This window comes from Mustela nivalis (genome assembly GCF_964662115.1).
Source record: "Mustela nivalis genome assembly, chromosome: 7".
Taxonomy (NCBI): domain Eukaryota; kingdom Metazoa; phylum Chordata; class Mammalia; order Carnivora; family Mustelidae; genus Mustela; species Mustela nivalis.
The window spans coordinates 69,631,852-69,651,471 of record NC_139026.1 but is presented as its reverse complement, the minus strand read 5'-3'; the positions used below and the strand labels follow the sequence as shown (position 1 = coordinate 69,651,471).

Genomic DNA, 19,620 nt, shown 5'->3' with positions numbered 1-19,620 from the left:
TAAAAAGCGCCGAATATACCCAGTATGAGCTTTATCTTGTTTTCACTTTAGTCATATTTATATACATAGAAAAGTTGAAAAAATAAAATGTTTTAAAGAGCTATCTCTGGGTGATTGGATTAAGAATGATTATTTTTTAACTTTTTTAATAATTAACTTTAGTGCAGGGCTTGACCTCATGGCCCTGAGATCCAAGACATGAGCTGAGGGCTCCTGAGTGGCTCAGTTGGTTAAGCGACTACCTTCAGGTCAAGTCATGATCCCGGGGTCCTGGAATCCAGTCCCACATCGGGGATCGGGCTCCCTGCTCAGCGGGGAGTCTACTTCTCCTTCTGATCCTTTCCCCTCACATGTTCTCTCTCACTTATTCTCTCAAATTAAAAACAAAACAAAACCCTGAGATGAGTTTAAGAGTCAGATGCTTGGGGCGCCTGGATGGCTCCGTGGGTTAAGCCCCTGCCTTAGGCTCAGGTCATGATCTCAGGATCCTGGGATCAAGCCCCACATCAGGCTCTCTGCTGGGCAGGGGCCTGCTTCCTCTCTCTCTCTCTCTCTCTGCCTGCCTCTCTGCCTACTTGTGATCTCTGTCTGTCAAATAAATAAATAAAATATTAAAAAAAAAAAAAAGTCAGATGCTTAACTGACTGAGCCATCCAGGTGCCCCAAGAATGATTTTCATTCCATGTTTCTGCACTCTGTAAAAATTCAACATTGAATATGCATTGCTTTGAAATAAAATATTAATTTTTTAAAGAGATGTATAATTTTAAAGATTTTTCTTATACATTCAGGATAACAGTCCACCTTCCTGAGTATGACACAATTGTTTTCATAATATAGCCCCTGCCCACCTCTCCAGGTTCGTGTGGCAACTAAACTCAATTCCTCTATGCTAGCCACACTGAATTAATTGTAGTTTCCTGAACTCATCCCACTGTCTCCCCTCCATACCTTTGCATCGCAGTTCCTTTGCCTGCAGAGGACAGCTGATGACAGATGTGTCAGCAGTCAGAAGAGGGCTTTAGTACCTTGGCTCTGAAATACCGTGACAGCTCAGGAAGAATATTGGCTGAGGTTCCTTGCTCACGTCAGAGTTCCACTGGCAACCTGTGAAACAAATGGGCTCAGCAGCTTTGCAGATGAGTTTGTCACTCCTATGAATTGAAAGGAAATGCAGAAGCACCTGGGTGGCTCAGTTGGTTCAGTGTCTGCTTTCAGCTCAGGTCAGGATCCTAGGGTCCTGGGATAGAGCCCCATGTTTGGATATCTGCTCAGCAGGGAGTCTACTTCTCCCTCTCCCTCTGCCGCTCCCCTGGCCTTTGCTCTCTCACACTCTGTGTCAAATAAGTAAATAAATTATTTCTTAAAAAAGAAAGGAAATGCAAAAACTGAGAAGATTCCTAAACCAAAGATACAGATAACTACTAGTGCCTTAAAGTCTGCTTAAAATTTAGAAAAGGAAGGGGGCGCCTGGGTGGCTCAGTGGGTTAAGCCACTGCCTTCGGCTCAGGTCATGATCTCAGGGTCCTGGGATCGAGTCCCACATCGGGCTTTCTGCTCAGCAGGGAGCCTGCTTCCCCCTCTCTCTCTCTCTGCCTACCTCTCCATCTACTTGTGATTTCTGTCAAATAAATACATGAAATCTTTAAAAAAAAAATTTAAAAAAGGAAGGATAGAGATGGGAACAGAATATTCCCATCTTTCTAGGGGAAAGGCAAGAAGGACGTTCTGTGAAACTTGCCCGTTCATCCTATCTCACTCTAATCTCACTTTTGCTCTGTATTTTTTTTTTAATTCTTGTTTCTATGGGTTACATTATTTTGACTGTGTTTACTAAATTAAATCCAATAAATATTTACTTAATAGTTATTACATGGAAATTATTATCCTAGAAAATGTATTCATTTGGTCCAGAAGTATGCATGCATTGGCTTCTATGTGCCAGGTAAATGCTAGGTATTGGAAATATGGAGGAAATTTAAATGTTTCTGCCCACAAGCAGCTCATGGTAGTGAGTCAGTTATTCATGTATGAGTAATTACATTTCAATATGCTAAGTGCAATAACAAAAGTATAAGGAACAATTGTGGTGAAGATTGGGAACAATTACCCTACTGTAGGGTTTCAGGGAGGGTTTTATAAAAAACAAGAAATATTTAAAATAAGGTAAGTGGATGGTCAACAAGGAAACAAAGGGAATCTAGTATAGCAAATTCTTATTTTTTTTTAAGATTTTATTTATTTATTTGATGGAGAACGCAAGTAGACAGAGAGGCAGGCAGAGAGCAGAGGAAGCAGGCTCCCTGCTGAGCACAGATTCCCTAAACTATGCTGGGCTGATCCCAGGACTCTGGGATCTTGACCGAAGCTGAAGGCAGAGGCTTTAACCCCCTGAGCCACCCAGGCGCCTGCCAATTCTTATTTATAGTATTTCAGCCCAGTGCTTGAAATGTTTTACATATTTAATAAATTGTGGTCAAGTAGGTAATAAAGGTAGTTAAGAGTCTAGAATGCTAGGTTAAAGAATTGTTAATTATTTTTTTTTCTGAAAAGATAAGGAGTCACTACAGATTTAAAAAAATGAAAGTACTAACCACAAGATTAGCTATGAGTTGATAATTAAAGCTGGATGATGAATACATGAGTGTCCACTTTATTATTCTATGTTTAAAAAGATTTTATTTATTTATTTGACAGAGAGAGACACGGCAAGAGAGGGAACGCAAGCAGGAGGAGTGGGAGCTGGAGAAGCAGGCTTCCCAATGTGGATCAGGAAGCCCAATGCAGAGCTTGATCCCAGTACAACTAAGATCATGACCTGAGCCGAAGGCAGATGCTTAACGACTGAGCCACCGAGGTGTCCCTTATTATTTAATTTTTGTATATGTTTGAAACTTATAATAATATGAAGCTTAAGAGTGCTTAACTAGGGGCACCTGGGTGGCTTGGTGGGTTAAAGCCTCTGCCTTCAGCTCGGGTCATGATCCCAGAGTCCTGGGATTAAGCCCCATGTCGGGATCTCTGCTCCGCGGGGAACCTGCTTTCTGCCTGCCTCTCTGCCTATTTGTGATTTCTCTCTCTCTGTCAAATAAATAAAATCTTAAAAAAGAAAAAGAAAAGAGTGCTTAACTAGCTCAGTGGGAAGAGCATGTGATTCTGGGTCTCGGGTTTATAAGTTTTAGCCCCACACGGGGTGTAAAAATTACCACAAAAATAATATGAAGTTTAAAAGAACATACCAAAATTATATGTTTAAGAGATACGTAATACTGGGTTTCTGCTCTTCAAACCATGTAATCCAGTTGGAGATGCAAGAACAGCAAGTGAAAAAGCATATGAAAAAGTGTCAGAATCATATAAAGAAAAAAGAAGAGGTCCATGTAGACTCCAGTAATTCATAAAATTTATATGAAAAAAGGTAAAACTGTAAAAGAGTAAAGAAATCACAGCAAAGAAATCATTTGGATGAAGGTAAAGAATAAGGAAAGAGTTAAAGAAGTGGTTCCCAATTGGGAGCAATTTTGCCCTGCAGGAGACATTTGGGGATATCTGGAGATATTTTTTATTGTAACCACTGGAAGGGGTGTTTGCCATCATTACTTCATGGGTAGAGGACAGTGATCATTCTAAACATTCTACAAAACACACGACAGCACTGGGGGTGGAAGGGGTGGGAAGAATAATCAGGCTTAAATGTCAATAGTGTTGCTGCTGAGAAATTCCAAGCTAGGGGCGCCTGGATGGCTCAGTGGGTTAAAGCCTCTGCCTTCGGCTCAGGTCCTGATCCCAGGATGCCACGCATCAGGCTCTCTGCTGCCTGTTTCTCTGCCTACTTGTGATCTCCGACAATCAAATAAATAAAATCTTAAAAAAAAAAAAAAAGAAGGGGCGCCTGGGTGGCTCAGTGGGTTGAGCCGCTGCCTTCGGCTCAGGTCATGATCCCGGGGTCCTGGGATCGAGCCCCGCGTCGGGCTCTCTGCTCAGCGGGGAGCCTGCTTCCTCCTCTCTTTCTGCCTGCCTCTCTGCCTGCTTGTCATCTCTCTCTGTCAAATAAATAAATAAATAATCTTTAAAAAAAAAAAGAAAAGAAATCCCAAGCTAGACACAAGAGACTGTTTTGGGCGAGTGGAGTTTTCCCTGAAGTCCACAGCTTCAAGAGATTCATAACCCCCTTAAAGATGTATGCAAAATTTTGAGCCTGATCTGGGGAAAGGGTCCATAGCTTTCATCTGATTCATAAAGGTGTCCATGGCCAAAACAGTCTTAAGAAGCCCAGGGGTCCAGGGATAAATAATAGATGAATAATCTTTTTTTAAAACATTTTATTTATTTAATTTTCTCAGAGAGAGAGAGAGAGAGAACGTGCACACAAGCAGGGGGAGTGGCAGGCAGAGGGAGAAACAGGCTGCTCAACAGGGAGCCTGATGCTGGGCTTGATCCCAGGACCCTGGGATCATGACCTGAGTCAAAGTCAGATGCTTAACTGACTGAGCCACCCAGATGTCCCCATGGGTGAATATTCTGATTTCACTCAAAATATTATTGGGAGAGTTGGCTGGATTTGTTCTCTGGAGACAGATCATAGTGACCCTTGAAAACTAGGCAGAGATGGCTGGACACCAGCCTGAGGGCTCAGTGGAGCTACTGAAAACCTGTAAGAAGATAATGACAGGACAAAAGCTCTGTCGTAACATGATTGTCTTCAAGTGGCACCTCTCTGCCAGGTGCCCAAGTTCTCTTCAATTGGGCCTCAAAACAGTATTCTCCAAAACAGGATCTCTCCAAAACAGTATGGGCTCTCTTATTCATCCCTCTCTCTCTCTCTTTTTTTTTTAAGGTTTTATTTATTTAGTTGACAGAGAAAGAGAGAGAGAGAGAGCGCGAGAGCACAAGCAGGCAGAATGGCAGGCAAAGGGAGAGGGAAAAGCAGGCTCCCAGCTGAGGAAAGAGCCCAGTGTGGTGTTTGATCCCAGGACCCTGGGATCATGACTTGAGCAAAAGGCAGACGCTTAACTGACTAAGCCACCCAGGTGCCCCCATCCCTCTATATCTAACTGGGCCCAACTCTTGCTAACATTTCCTTCAAAACGAGCCTTTCTTCTTCTCTTATCAGAGTCAACCCCCTAGTCTAGGCCCAACCCATTTCATTCTTGGAACTGCAAAGCCCTCCTCCCAGTGAGGCCCTGGCTTATTCATCTTTGCAAACCCAGCATCTAACATATTTCTTGGTACATGGCAAGCATTCAATAAGGTATACTCTAAACTGAGGTTGAGAAGAAACAATCACAAGATTATTCCATATTGCGGTTAAAAAAAATTAGAGTCATTTCTCATTAATCCCATGATGGTCAGGGGAGGTGTCTCATCTGGAGAGGTTTCTTTTCTTTTCTTTTTAAGATTTTATTTATTTATTTGACAGATCAAAAGTAGGCAGAGAGGGAGGGGGAAGCAGGCCCCTCCGCTGAACAGAGAGCCTGACGCAGGGCTCAATCCCAGGACCCCGAGATCATGACTCAAGCCGAAAGCAGAGGCTTTATCCCACTGAGCCACCAAGGCGCCCCTCTGGAGAGGTTTCTAATTAGGTCCCAGCAGATATGAAGAGGGATTGAGAGGAAGGAGTGGTGAAGCAGAAGTACAGTTTACCAGCTAGCATTGGGGGTAAATCCGACAAGCTGAGTTTTCAGTGGATAATTCTCCCTAATTTCCCCCAACCCCAGTAGGCTGATCAGGGATAATTAACAAGAGAAGCAGGGTGTAAGAGATGAGTTTGTCCCAGGCCCGCTAACCAGTCATTTGCTGATTTCAGGCTCATTTCTTGCCATACCATCCCCAGGCTATAACTTTTTTTAGATAACAAGTCTCTTTCTTTTCTTTTCTTTCTTTCCCTTCTCTCTTTCTTTCTTTCTTTTTTTTTTTTTTAACATAATCTCTATGCCCAACCTGGGGCTTGAACTCACAACCAGGGGATCAAGCATCACATGCTCCAGTCACCGAAAAGCCAGATACCAAGTTTCTACTATCTTCCTTCACACCTAAACCCTCAACAGGTCTCAAGGTTAAAGTCTAAATTGCACATCTTACCTGTTTAAAAACTGTTGCCACCCTACCTACACATAAGGCTCATTTTCCAGGAATCTTCTTTCTCCCAGCTACACACTGCAACCTCCAATCTCCTTTCCATAACCCTCTTTTGTTCTCCACAGTGAGTTTCTCGCTGTCAAAGGAACGAGATTCTTACTAGTTGCCTACACTCACACCTTACCTCTGAACTCCAAATGGCTCTTCTTCTGCCACTCACCTTTGCCCACAGAAACCTCTCTTTTCTAAGAACCATTCTCTTCTTACACCATCAATATAGTTCGATTTAGTACTTAATTTTTCGGATGTTTTCCATCCCATGTGTGTCAGCTTCCCCAGCACACCTACACTCAGAATTAAAGTATGCAACCAGTCTCCACTTGGGAGATCCTCCCCACCCCCGCCTCCAAAAGCAACAGAGGCGGCACCCGAATGCTTACCAAGACTGCCTGGTGAATTTTAATTTGGATTTGTTGACGTTAAAATCGTATCGCGACCCCCAAAGATTCTTGAGTTGCCTGCTGTGTATATGTTTTGCGTTCCACCTGGAAACCCAATGCAACACAAGTATTCAAGGCAATGTTTAAACATGAATACAAGGGAGGGCTGAGAAAATTACTTTTCAAACCGCAGAATCTAACAATCCCTGTAGAATGTTTAACACCCCAAAACCTCGAGAACAGTATGTTGGACGCAAATCACGAATGGACTCCCAACAACGTCCAAGTTACTCAAAATGCTTGCAGCAGAGATGCTTTGCTGATGGAGCTAGCCTAAATAAAGCTAAGTCCCACCCACCCTCTTCTCGCCAGGCGTGGAGTTCTGCTGACTCCGCCCCTTCTAAGAACGCTCCTCTGTGATTGGTCACCACGCGTCCTGAAACTGCCCAATCGCGTACGAGCAGCTGCTTTAGCTTCCTTAGCTTGCAGGAGGAACATGGCGGACCGGCTCACACAGCTGCAGGACGCGGTGAACTCGGTGAGCCATTTCGCTCTCTTAGTCTCTGTCTTCCCTTTTCCGATGTATTAACGAGAGGAAAAGGGGCCCGAGAAAAACACCCGCAAGTGGGGAGCGGACTGAGGCGGGGTTTCAGCAAGAAGCGCTGGCGGCGGCGGGAGGCGGCGCGGCGTCCTGGGAGGTTTGAGGCCGGCTGCGGGCTTTGCGGAGAGCTGAGGGAGGGAGCAGCCTCGTTCGCCTGAAAAGTAGAGGCTCTGTCTGTCAGGACACTTAGGCGTCACGGTCCTGTCTTGTTCTCTGGGAGCAGTTTTATTTTATTGTCAGTAGCGCTTCTGGGATCTCTTGTATTCCGGGGGTAAGGGGAGAAGCAGCAGGAGCTGCTTTTTCCCTTATCAGTGTAAGCCGCGGGAGAGAGACTGGGCTCCTGATGAGCTGTTTTCGTTAAATGTCAGCCGAGAGTATTTCTTTCCCTGGACTTTCAGGTTGAGGCTGGAGTGATGTGGGGTGAGTTTTGTTTCATCTTAGTTGGTTCCTATAGACAAAGGGTTTCGTTCCGTCTCTTGGCGCTCTCTAGCATCAGTATGGGGAAAACTGACGTGCTTACGAGAGTCAATTTTGTAACGCTTGTGTATGTTCCCACTTATTTAAGTCGTCTTTAATGTGTCTCAGACACATAATGTGTCTTCCTCGTAAGGGCCAGATCTTTTAAGTCGACCCCCTTCCGTTGATCGTTCTTATTTTTCCGGTTCTGCCTAACCGGCGAGTTTATGCAAACCGAAGGATTCATATACTCATTACCATTAACAGTTAAAGGGGTTCCCATTAGTAGTTATATTTTTCGTTGTCGTTCTATTTATATTTTGATGTCCCAGGTAAAATGTCTGTATAGAGAGAAAATGTTAACTGGAAAATCTTAAGTATCTGGTCCCTTGCCAATTTTTTCACACTGGAGGCTAAGAAGTGAGGATTCTTATCATTGCATCATCAATCTTTGTTCACTTCCAGGCTGTGAATCTGCCTGTGAAAAACTGATCTACTCTGCACATAAAATAAGACCTTTTAGGACTGAGAGGGCTAGCCCCTAAATGTTGATGAAATCACTAGGATAAATTCTATGTTATGGTAACTTGCCTGGGCTGCCAGCCAACTTCCCTCTTAGAGATCTTCTTTGAGGCTTTTCAAAATCAAATTGTAATGATGCTTCTGGGTACAAATGTTATTTTAGGAGAAATGTTGCATATTCATATACGTCTTGTAACCAGAAAGTTAGTAGGAGAAAGTGAATATGGCCTTAACTCCAGGGTTAGCAAGCTGACAATTGGATTTTGGGGAGAAACCTCTGGGTTAACAAGTATGAATGCCTACTGTGTATGTAAGCATTATCATGTTTACAGAGAAATACTCCTTAAGGAGTTCACAGTCTAATTAGAAAGATGTCATATACTCAAGAGACATTTAAATAACATGAAAGTAGTATTTGGTTAGGTAGTTATAATGAATCAAATGTCTTCAACTGTAAGTGCTGAGGTAAATTGGAATGTAGAGTGATAGGCATTAAAATAGAGCAGATCTTCTTAGCATTGATCTAAATTATAGTTATTTGTAAAGTTATTAAAATAACATTTGTTTTTATCGTCTTGAGAACTCCATGAGGACAGAAACTATGTCTTGTTCACTGTATCAATCTAATGTTTATATACAATAGAGTTTTACTTTTGATACTATTTGTTGAATAAATGGTGGATTTTGAGAGCTTTTGAAGAACACAGCAGATAGCCACCGTGTTGAATTTTGTGCATGTGTGTTTTTTCCATTCCTTAGAACAATAGTGTAATGTGAAAATGTTTCCAACTTAAAAATGAAAAACCCTATTCAGGTTACCAGAACCAGAACTAGAATACACATTTGTGCATTTTTTGAGCACTTACTGTTGCTCCATTTCAAGTAGTAGAATGTGAGCAACACAGTATAGTCAGGAATTAATTTATCACTAGTTAGGTATATATAAAGGATTAGTAGAAAATGAATAAGTAGAGTTGAGTTAGATTATTGAAAGTTTTGAAATAGCCTGAAGAGTTGGAGATTAATCTTAAAGGCCATGTTGGGGTGAGCTCAAAAATTTTTTTAAAGGTTTATTTATTTGAGAGAGAGGGTGCACATAAGCAGGAGGGGAAGAGGGAAAGGGAGAGAATCTTCACCATATTCCACATGGAGCCCGACACAGGGCTTGATCTCACAACCCTGAGATAACTACCTGAGCCAAAACCCTGAGTTGGACCTTAACCAACTTTGCCACCCAGGCTCCCCTGAGCCCCAAATTTTTAAGCAGGGTAAAATAACATAGTGAAATGGAAAACAAGAAGGAGGCTATTGTAACAATCCTATTGTGAGATAATTACAGAGGCAATTATGATAGAATGAAAAAGGAATAGAAGGATTTGAAGATGAAAGTGAGAGTCTGAAGTTAGACTGCTAGTAACTAGGAGATTCTCAGTACAAATTAGATATTAAAGGAAACAGTTGATTTTGAGTTCTGTTTAATGGCAGAGAAACTTAGTGGAAGTTGTCATGCACTGATTGGAAATAAAAAAAACTGAGGTTCAAGAGGTCAGGACAATTGAGGGAAGCTGTTTGGGAGGATAGGAGTCTTAAGTTTGCTGCTTGTAAGGAAGTGGTATTCTCAGTCTTCAGAACTGCTTAAGGAATAGTTTTAGAGCAGTGGGAATTTACAACTTGAGTCATGGAGAAAACATTTCCAAATACTTAAGGTGGAGTCCCTTTTCTCTCTCTTTTTTAAAAATTGAGGTATAATTGACATAATATTAGCTTCAGGTGTACAGCATAATGATTCAATATTTGTGTATATTGTGAAAAGATCACAATAAATCTAGTTAGCATGCCACCATACTGTAGTTACAAAGTTAAATTTTTTTTAAAGATTTTATTTATTTATTTGACAGAAATCACAAGTAGGCAGAGAGGCAGGCAGAGAGAGAGAGAGAGAGAGCAGGAAGCAGGCTCCCCGCTGAGCAGAGAGCCCGATGCGGGGCTCAATCCCAGAACTCTGGGATCATGACCTGAGCCAAAGGCAGAGGCTTTAACCCGCTGAGCCACCCAGGCGCCCACAAAGTTAAAATTTTTATCTTTTTTTTTTTTAAAGATTTTATTTATTTATTTGACAGAGAGAGATCACAAGTAGGCAGAGAGGCAGGCAGAGAGAGAGAGAGAGGAGGAAGCAGGCTCCCCGCTGAGCAGAGAGCCCGATGCGGGACTCCATCCCAGGACCCTGAGATCATGACCTGAGCCGAAGGCAGCGGCTTAACCCACTGAGCCACCCAGGTGCCCCAAATTTTTATCTTTTGATGAGAACTCCTACTCTCTTAGCAACTTTCAAAAATACAACACAGTATTAACTGTAGTCACCATACTGTACATTATATCCCCATGACTTATGTATTTTATAACTGAAAGATTGTACTTTTTGACCCTGTTTACTCTTTTTGCTCACTTTAACCTGCACCTCATCTCTGATAACCACTAGTCTGTCCTTTGTGAGCTCAGTTTTTGTTTTGTTTAGATTCCATATATAAGTAACATTATGTAGTATTGGTCTTTCTCTGACTTATTTCATTCAATGTAATGCCCACAAAGTCCTTTCATGTTGCAAATGTCAAAATCCTCCTCCCCACTTTTTAAAAAGATTGAATTTATTCAAATGAGATAGCGGGAGAGAGCAGGAGCAGGGGAGGAGAGGGAGAAGCAGGCTCCCTGCTGAGCCAGGAGCCCAGACACAGGGCTTGATCCCAGGACCTTGGGATCATGACCTGAGCTAAAGGCAGACGCTTAATCGACTGAGCCACCCAGGTGTATCCCCCCCCCCCCTTTTTTTAATGGCTGAATAATGTTCCTCTGTGTGTGTATAACAGTTTCTTCATTCATTCATCCATCAATGGCCTTAAGATTTCTTAAGGTGGAGTCTTTTCCATGCTCTTTCTTTATCCTTGTAACTACTTTAGTCTAAAAAAAAAGGGAACTGTGTACTTTGTTATATGAGTTATACATTTTAAAATTTATCCTAGGGCACTAGGATGACTTTTATTTGCCAGTCAAATTTGCTCTTTCCCACCGCTACCTCCCCCCACAAAATCCTTACTTATGCTTATAACAAATATTGGCATAATTTCTCTTATTATTCTCTTACCTTGGGACAAAAACAAAGATTATATTGTATTTCCTTTTAACTGTTTCGAGTATGTTGATACCAAACCTTGTTTCTTTGCCTGATTAACATATTTAATTGTTGTTAATAATAACTGGCTAATTTTATCCAAAATTATTCCTGTTCTGTTCCCTTGCTCAGAGGTCATTATTATAGAAACTTATTTTTGTTGCTATTACAGATAAAATCCTGAAAACTGATAAATCCTTTCTAACTCTGACACATTTTCTTTGGCCTCAAGCTTGCAGATCAGTTTTGTAATGCCATTGGAGTGTTGCAGCAGTGTGGTCCTCCTGCTTCCTTTAGTAATATTCAGACAGCAATTAACAAAGATCAGCCAGCTAATCCTACGGAAGGTAAATTTTCTTGGCTTGTCTTAATTTGACCATTATATACATATACATGATGATACATGTAATTTTTTAAGATTAAGTTTATTGAGAAATGTAACTTATTTATAGCTTTTTTACAGTCTTGTTGTTTGAGAATATTACTGAAAGTTTTGTTATAAAAGAAATGAATTTGTTACAGTTAATTTATATAACATTTCATAATTCTATTCATGTCAAATAATAGATTGTTACTCCTTTAGAGATGAATTTATATGAATTTAGCTGAATTTCACTTGAGGGACCTTAATAAGGAAGACATCCCATTAACAGATTTCTTTATTCAATTGACTGGCATATTGTCCTTAACAATGAAATAATTATGTTTAATTCCCAATTTGAGTTAATAGTAAGGCTAATTCTCAAACATGTAATAGGATTGGTGTGTTAAAATTACATTTTAATCATTCAAAGTCTGGTACAGAAGAAGTTTATGAAGTTTTCTGCTTTCATTAGCTTCAAATTTAATTTCTTTTTCTGAAAACTTGACATTCCCTAATACTCTGAATGAGTGATATCTTTCTTTAGAATATGCACAGCTTTTTGCAGCACTGATTGCACGAACAGCAAAAGACATTGATGTTTTGATAGATTCATTACCCAGTGAAGAATCTACAGCTGCTTTACAGGTAAAAATCTTTATTCCTTTGAGAAATTTGCTAGTAGAGAATTTTTTTTTTCTTTATTTGACAGAGAGAGAGAGATCACAAGTAAGCAGAGAGGCAGGCAGAGAGTGGGGGGGAAGTGGGCTCCCCACTGAGCAGAGAGCCCAATGTGGGGCTCGATCCCAGGACTCTGAGATCATGACCTGAGCCAAAGGCAGAGGCTTAACCCCCTGAGCCACCCAGGCACCCCGCTAGTAGAGAATTTTGATTAAAGGAGATAGATTTTTTTTTTTAAAGATTTATTTATTTATTTAAGTAATCTCTACTTCAATATGGGCCTTGAACTCATGATCCCAAGATTAGGAGTCACATGTTCCTCTGACTGAGCCAACTAGGTTCCCCAAAGGAGATTTAATATCTTTTGTTATAGTATTCAGTTTCCTTAAGATTGTTTTGTTTATTTATTTATTTATTTAAGATTTTATTTTATTTTATTTTATTTTTAAGATTTTATTTATTTGTCAGAGAGCGAGCAAGCAAAGGCCGACAGAATGGCAGGCAGAGGCAGAGGGAGAAGCAGGCTCCCTGCCGAGCAAGGCGCCCGATGTGGGACTCGATTCCAGGATGCTGGGATCATGACCTGAGCCAAAGGCAGCTGCTTAACCAACTGAGCCACCCAGGCGTCCCTAAGATTTTATTTTTAAGTAATCTCTACTCCTAGCATGGGGCTTGAACTCAAAACCCTGGGATCAAGAGTCGCATGCTCCATAGACAGCCAGCCAGGTTCTCCATGATTAAATTTTAAAATTGAGGTTTTGTTAATTGTAAAGTAGTGTAGTTTATTAAAGACCATGCTGAGTATATTGGTTGTCCAATTTTGAGCTATAAGTAAACTTCTATTTTTCTCATTTTGGCTCTTTTCCACTCTTTTGGGTAGTATTCTGGGTGTGGAGTAGAATGTCCACAAGCCGTGTGGAAGAGAGTCATATGTAGACATTCAGAGATGTCTGACTGAAAATTCATTCTTTTAAATAATTCAGTCAGGGGATAACTCTTAAAAAATCATGTGATTTTAGAATTCCTGACACCAAGAAACCTATCATAATGGTTTCAGAGTCCTCCAGATTTAAAAGTAAATACTTCTCTCATTTTTTATTTCCTTCTCAACTCTTACTAACCTCCAAGTTTTTCATTTCTCAAAAGATTTTTTAATTTGTGTCTTACAAAGGCTGCTAGCTTGTATAAGCTGGAAGAAGAAAACCACGAAGCTGCTACATGTCTGGAGGATGTTGTTTATCGAGGGGACATGCTTCTGGAAAAGATACAAAGTGCACTTGCTGATATTGCACAGTCACAACTGAAGACAAGGAGTGGTACCCATAGTCAGTCTCTTCCAGACTCCTAGAACTGGTATATACCATGTGGCTGAGAAAAGAACTATTTCAGTGCCATTAAGAATTCTGCATCAAATTTAGATGTAAGCCTTACCAACAGTTACAGAAACATTAAGCACTATGACACGTTACCTTTTTAGCTATTTTTTAATAGTCTTCTATTTTCACTCTTGATAAGTAAGCCTCTAAAATTGTGATTGAACCAGCTTTAAACCATCATTATACCATCATTTTTTATTATTGAAATGAAATTACTGAGGTAGATATTGCATTAATGGTTATAATATAATTAAACAGATGTACTTTAAAATTCTATTGTGATGTTTCTATCTTTATTTTATCAAATTTCTACAGTTTTTTTTGCAAATCAAAACATCCCTCAAGCCGGAGAGATGGTAAGTGTAGAGATATGGGGCATTTCAATTTAGGCTAGTATCCTTCTGCCTCTTCAGAGGTTTCATTATATAAATTTGGAGCTTGAGCAAGGAAAGTTTCTGAAACCATGTTGCTTTGGTGAAACAGAGTGCTATGGGGTACCTACCTGTGAGGCTCAGTCAGTTTGGCCCCTGCCTTTGGCTCGGGTCATGATTCTGGAGTTCTGGAATCAAGCCTGGAATCAGGCTCTCTGCTCAGCTGGGAGCCTGCCTCTCTCCCTCTGCTTGTCGCTGCCCCTGGTTGTGCCCTCTCTCTCTTTTTCTTTCCCTCCCTCTGTGTCAAACAAATAAATAAAATCTTTAAAAAAAAAAAAAAAGAAAAGAAAGAAAGAAAGAAAGAAAAAGAAACAGAAGGCTAGTGTGGCTGGATAAGAGACTAGATCACTTTTCTGGAAATGTTCTTCTTTTTCTAGAACTTCATACTCATTCTACTTCACCTCCACATGTGTTTCTACTAAGAAATTATCTTCTCTATCTGTAGAATTCCTGTGCTTTTGTGAGAGGATTTTTCTTCATCCTGAGCTATCCTTTCCCGTATCTCTTGATCTGCTTTTTCCATTCTTCTTAATTTGCATTGTAAAGTATGTTCCCAGAGTCATTGATTTCTTCTTATCCTTTTTTTTTTTTTAAGATTTTATTTATTTATTTGACAGAGAGAGATCACAAGTAGGCAGAGAGGCAGGCAGAGAGAGAGGAGGAAGCAGGCTCCCTGCTGAGCAGAGAGCCCGATGCAGGACTCGATCCCAGGACCCTGAGATCATGACCTGAGCCGAAGGCAGCGGCTTAACCCACTGAGCCACCCAGGCGCCACTCTTCTTATCCTTTTTATTTATCTGAAGGTTCTGTTGATCTTATTAACCTCTAAGTTTTTATTCCTGCATTCTAATATGACCAGAACCTAATTCTACTACATAAGTTACTTTAACATTTTCTGCATTCCACCTTATTTTGTTACTGCTAACATTTGTGTCAGTGTGATCAAGTATGATTGTGCACCAACTCTTCCTTCTCCTTGAATCCTTTGATTATTTCCACAAGAATGCTGGAGTTGAAATGTATTCTACATTGTAACTGATTCTGTCTCCTGAGGCTACATTTTTCAGAATATCCTGAGCTACATTTCCTGCAATCTGTTACTATCCGGAGTTTAAGAAAGTTTAAGAACAATAGTCTGAGATTCTGCCTGTTACTCCCATCATAATCAAGCTGTTCCACAGTTCTCAGAAAATACTGCTTAAAGGCACATTATAACTCCAAATTACAATTTAGAGTCATTAATTTTTAAAGTTATGTTAAATGTTATCTGTACTAATAGATATTTAAAATGTTGGCTTATTCTCTCTGGCATCACTTAAAATGCATTTTATTTATTTATTTATTTAAATTTTTAAGTAATCTTTTGGGTTGGAGCTCACAACCCTGAAATCAAGAGTCACATGCTTTACCAACTGAGCCAGTCAGGCATCCCATGAGTAATCATGCTTTCTTTATTTTTTAAGTTTTATTTATTTAAGTAATCTTTCTACACCTAATATGGGGCTTGAACTCACAACCCCAAAGTCAAGAGTCCTACTTGTCTCACTCCCCTGACTGAGACAACCAGGTGCCCATTTAAAATGAATTTTATTTTTATTTATTTATTTATTTGAGAGTGAGAGAGTACACAAGGTAGGGGTGGGGAGGTGGGGAGAGGCAGAGAGAGAAGCAGACTCCCCGCTGAGCAGGGATCCCAGTGATGCAGGGCTTCATCCTGGGATCCTGGGATCATGACCTGAGCTGAAGGCAGATACTTAACTGACTGAGCGAAACAGGTGCCCTGTAAAATGAATTTTATTTTTAAATACTAGCATGAGGTGGAAGATAACTCATAAAAGAAAGTAATATTCAAAGTACTGAAAAACACAATTAGCCCCAAGAGAGAAGTATAAAAAGTTATAGCCTTAAACTGTTAGATTACTGTTATCCTTATCTGAGATTTTTTATATTTGAAATTGCCTGTTTTTTCTGGTTTAAGGTATTACAGAAAAAGAACAATACACATTCTGAAATATTCGTAAAGATTGTATGACATAATTCATAAAGACTGTATATAATAGCTTTTCTTAGCTGTCATTTTGTGGACATGGCTGTTGGGTGAGGAAGTCCTAAAAGCTGAAATGGGTATATGGGCAGTGATAGTTTTGCTGCCTGGTACATGGCTTTAGGAGGACAGAAAACAATGGATGTCTGTGTCTTTCATCCTCTAATTCTTCCCTCCCTTTCTACCCAGATTTAAGTTGTTTTAAGAAGAAAACTTAAAAATGGGGCTATGGTCTCTTTCTTCCCAAAGGACCATAGACCCTATATCCCTGTTGGAATTTTCTGGAGAATTCAGGAAAGGAGGGACCCAACCCTTCATGGCTTTGTTGGATATGGGTGCTAACGTACTTGGTCTAGTGGGGAGAAGGGACATGCAAATTCAACTTTGGTCTAGGTAGAGTGACCAGTGAGGATGTTAAATATAACTTTATTGCTAAATATAACTTTGAGCTCAATCTGATAACACTGGTCATGGCTTCTACTATGAACATACTATTGGAATAGACATTCTGGGCCCTTGTAATTCCTCATGCAAATGCCAGAGAAGATACACGCATTCAGAACGTGCTAAAGGGAGAGAAGTAGTCGTGTGATCTGTAAAACAGTCGCCAACCCATCTCCTTGTCCTTTGTCTATGAAGCACCTGGCCATTGACAATTGAGTACTGTGCTCCTGGAAAACAGTTACGGTTTCTCCATCTTATTGTATTCCTGGCAGTGACTTACTGCAAAGAACTACCTTTCCCTGTATGGCTTTGTTCATGTGTGACAAAGCTGGACCCAGACCTCCAAATTCCCATTGTTTGTCTCTTAAATGGTTAGTTGAACTATTTGTCCCCACAGACCAATCTGGACAAAATGCCTTAAAAGGACCTAATCAAACTTTAGGCTTCTCCCCTCACAAACCCCTGAACTTTAATCCACCCTCAGTCTGAACCTGCACTGGAATGTGGAATAGTACATCTTCAGACACTTCCTGAAAATTAACTAACCACTGAAAAAGATTTCCACTTATCAACCATCTCCTTATGTCCATCTGATCTTTGAGACAGTTGGAGATCTTATTTTCAGAGCATTCTCATTGCCACAATATTTTCCAATAAAGTTTTTTTGTACCTAAGTGTGGATTTGTTTTTACTTGATAATACTTGTGTAGGAAAAAAAACCTCGTCTTCTCTCATCACATACCCCCAGGGGCTAAGGCTGGGGCAAAGGGGGCTGAGGCACTCATTCACTGTGAAGTAATAAATCTCTCAGAACATCTTACGTGTACATTTAGGATAAAATTCATAAAGAAAATATTAATAGTAAATATTAAAAGCCCAACCCTATGAAATGTAAATAACTCTGGGATGAAAGAAGAAATTATAATGGAGATTAGGACATAATTCAGAACTTAATGAAAATATTATGTACAGAAACATGGGGAGAGCAGTAGATGTGCAAGGGAGGTGACCTTGCAGCAGGTAATAAATCATTAATCAAGATGTCTTCAGTGTCTGAGCCTCCCAGCTTTAAAAAGGAACCACCCAAAGAGACAGACTTTAAAAATCCAGGGTGCAGAGGTCCATACAACAACCTTATTTCAAGTTGTGAACCAGAGCTCTTCATTAAGCCTAACCTGTAATGGCTTTTGGATTCGCATGGCTTACATTGGTTATCTACATGCAACACAAGAGAATACGAAGACCCTCTCTGAAGCTATTGATAGTGAGAGATACAGTTTTTTTTTAAAAGATTTTTTAAATGTATTTGTCAGAGAGAGAGAGAGAGCGTGAACACAGGCAGACAGAATGACAGGCAGAGGCAGAGGGAGAAGCAGACTCCCTGCTGAGCAAGGAGCCCGATGTGGGACTCGATCCCAGGACGCTGGGATCATGACCCGAGCCGAAGGCAGCTGCCCAACCAACTGAGCCACCTAGGCGTCCCTGAGGGATACAGTTTTATAAGGAGGAAAACCTCTCAATGGGATTAATAGTGCTGGATACTGCAGATGGAGCTTTACTGAGGGCTCTGAAAGCTTCAGATGAAAGTGTCCTGCTTCTTGGTCTAGAATGTGTTCATGAGGAAAGAGAGCAGTTGCAATCAGGTCGCGAGAGTAAATTTTAAATTTCATCCTTGCAAAGCTGCAGCCCTTATCTCAATCTCCACAAAAAGAACTTCTCCTCGCATAACAGTGCTGTGAAATCAAAGTTGTTTTTGCTAATTATTAAGTTCTATGTAATAAAAGCACTCAGTGTTGTTAAAAAACAAGTAAAAACTTGTGACATTCTTCTAAGCATTTAGGAGAAAATGCAAGTATTACCTTCCTTGCTTATTTTAGGGGAAAAAAAGAGGCTGATAAAATTCATGAGCTAAGCTTCCAGTTGAAAGAAGGAAGGAAATAAAGGCAATGGAAGAAATAAGAAAACAACCATACCATGAGAAAATATGAAAAGCTCAAAGTTGGGCTTGAAAAAGTAATAAAATTGACACCTTCTGCGAGTTTGGTCAAAGAAAAAAGAGAGATGATATAAATATACAGTATGAAGGGTTAAAGTCCTATGCATTATTTAAAAAATATATTTTTAAAGATTTTTATTCATTTATTTGAGAGAGTGAGAATGAGACCACAGAGGGCGAGGGAGAAGTAGGCCTCCCGGCTGAGCAAGGAGCAGGATACGGGCTCTATCCCAGGACCCTAAGATCATGACCTGAGCCAAAGGCAGACACTTAACTGACTGAGCAACCCAGGTACCCACACTGATTTTCAAATGAGAAAATTTGAGTACTGTTATGCTAAGAAATTTGAAAATTTTTGATAAAAAGGATATTCCTAGAAAAAAAATGTAACTAACAGGCTCAAGGAAATATATAAATCATGGTCATACAATCTTTTTAAAAAAAATACAGTCAAAAGTCTTCTCCATGAATAAAGCACTAAGTCTAGAGAGTTTTATTAGTTTTGTTAAACATTCAGAGGGAAAAATTCTAATTTCACATAAAGCTCATTGTCAAAATTTCATGGACAGTGCAGAAATTAAAACCAATCTTGCTCATGAATATGCAAAAATACTAGCAAATTAAAAGCCATTACATATTAAAAATTGAATATATCACAAATTTATGTTTAATTCTAGGGATACGTGGCAGTTTTATCTTTATAAATTACTTTGTAGGGGCACCTGGGTGGCTCAGTGGGTTGGGCCTCTGCCTTCGGCGTGGGTCATGATCTCAGGGTCCTGAATCAAGCCCCGCATCGGGCTCTCTGCTCAGCGGGAAGCCTGCTTCCCCCTCTTCTCTCTGCCTGCCTCTCTGCCTACTTGTGATCTCTCTGTCAAATAAATAAAATCTTTAAATAAATAAATAAATAAATAAATAACTTTGTATTTTTATGAATGCTAATAAGATGCTTACCATTTTTTTCTTAATTGTATCTTAAAATTGGGATTTTGATTTTGTTTTTGTTCAATGGAATTTTGTTTTT

The 19,620-nt window shown here is 40.1% G+C and overlaps 1 protein-coding gene and 1 long non-coding RNA gene across 2 annotated transcripts; one reads left to right on the top strand and one right to left on the bottom strand.

The window, feature by feature from the left end:
• Positions 1-957: 957 nt before the first annotated feature.
• Positions 958-6,838, bottom strand: LOC309868576. The gene is made up of 3 exons (XR_014313731.1): positions 6,751-6,838; positions 6,519-6,623; positions 958-1,107 (listed from the first exon to the last, which is right to left on the bottom strand). It is a non-coding gene; the product is annotated as an uncharacterized lncRNA (long non-coding RNA).
• On the top strand, positions 6,828-13,955 carry MED21 (mediator complex subunit 21). Its single transcript, XM_082738573.1, has 4 exons — positions 6,828-7,056; positions 11,496-11,610; positions 12,172-12,272; positions 13,477-13,955. Exons 1-4 carry the CDS (start codon positions 7,015-7,017, stop codon positions 13,651-13,653), a joined length of 435 nt encoding a protein of 144 aa, XP_082594699.1. The 5' UTR covers positions 6,828-7,014; the 3' UTR covers positions 13,654-13,955.
• Positions 13,956-19,620: the final 5,665 nt, after the last annotated feature.